At 43.0% G+C, this 509-nt stretch overlaps 1 protein-coding gene across 1 annotated transcript; it reads right to left on the bottom strand.

The window, feature by feature from the left end:
- Positions 1-47: 47 nt before the first annotated feature.
- Positions 48-464, bottom strand: LOC105455196 (the record flags this gene model as incomplete). The annotated part of the gene is made up of 1 exon (XM_011698318.1): positions 48-464. A coding segment is annotated over one exon (417 nt), but the record flags the coding sequence as incomplete, so codon positions are not given.
- Between the last annotated feature and the right edge of the window lie 45 nt (positions 465-509).

Genomic DNA, 509 nt, shown 5'->3' with positions numbered 1-509 from the left:
TTTCCCTTTAACCTCTGAATTTTTATTTTTAAGAACGTTGGTCTTACTTCTGGAATTTCCAACGCCGTCAGATGTTCTTTTAGGACAATTGGGTCTCTTGTGCTGCGCCATCCTGTTGCAGTAATAACAGAATGACCAACCTTGCTCTGCAAATGGGCACCTCGACGACATGTGACCTAACTGATTACAGTTATAGCACTTCATCGACTCAGTGCCACGCTGGGTCACATTGCTCTTTCTGACCATCTGTACCTTCGGGACTGAATCTCTGGATGTTGACGCAGCTTGGTCACTCTTTTTCTCGGCCTCGAGCTGTGAAACATAATTCTTGATCTCTTCATATGACATATCTATGCCATTCATCTTTTTACTGAACAAGTTCACTACTCTTAGTTCGCTAACTTGGCCTACAACTGCTTGATAAAACGCAGCACGTTTCTCTTCAATCCCAAGAGGTACGGTTCCTTCGCAGTTATCATACTCTCTTATTATTGCCTCAAATCTCTCAG

The sequence above is a fragment of the Wasmannia auropunctata genome, unplaced genomic scaffold (genome assembly GCF_000956235.1).
Source record: "Wasmannia auropunctata unplaced genomic scaffold, wasmannia.A_1.0 LD335911.1, whole genome shotgun sequence".
NCBI lineage: Eukaryota > Metazoa > Arthropoda > Insecta > Hymenoptera > Formicidae > Wasmannia > Wasmannia auropunctata.
This window is presented reverse-complemented; position numbering and strand designations above follow the sequence as displayed.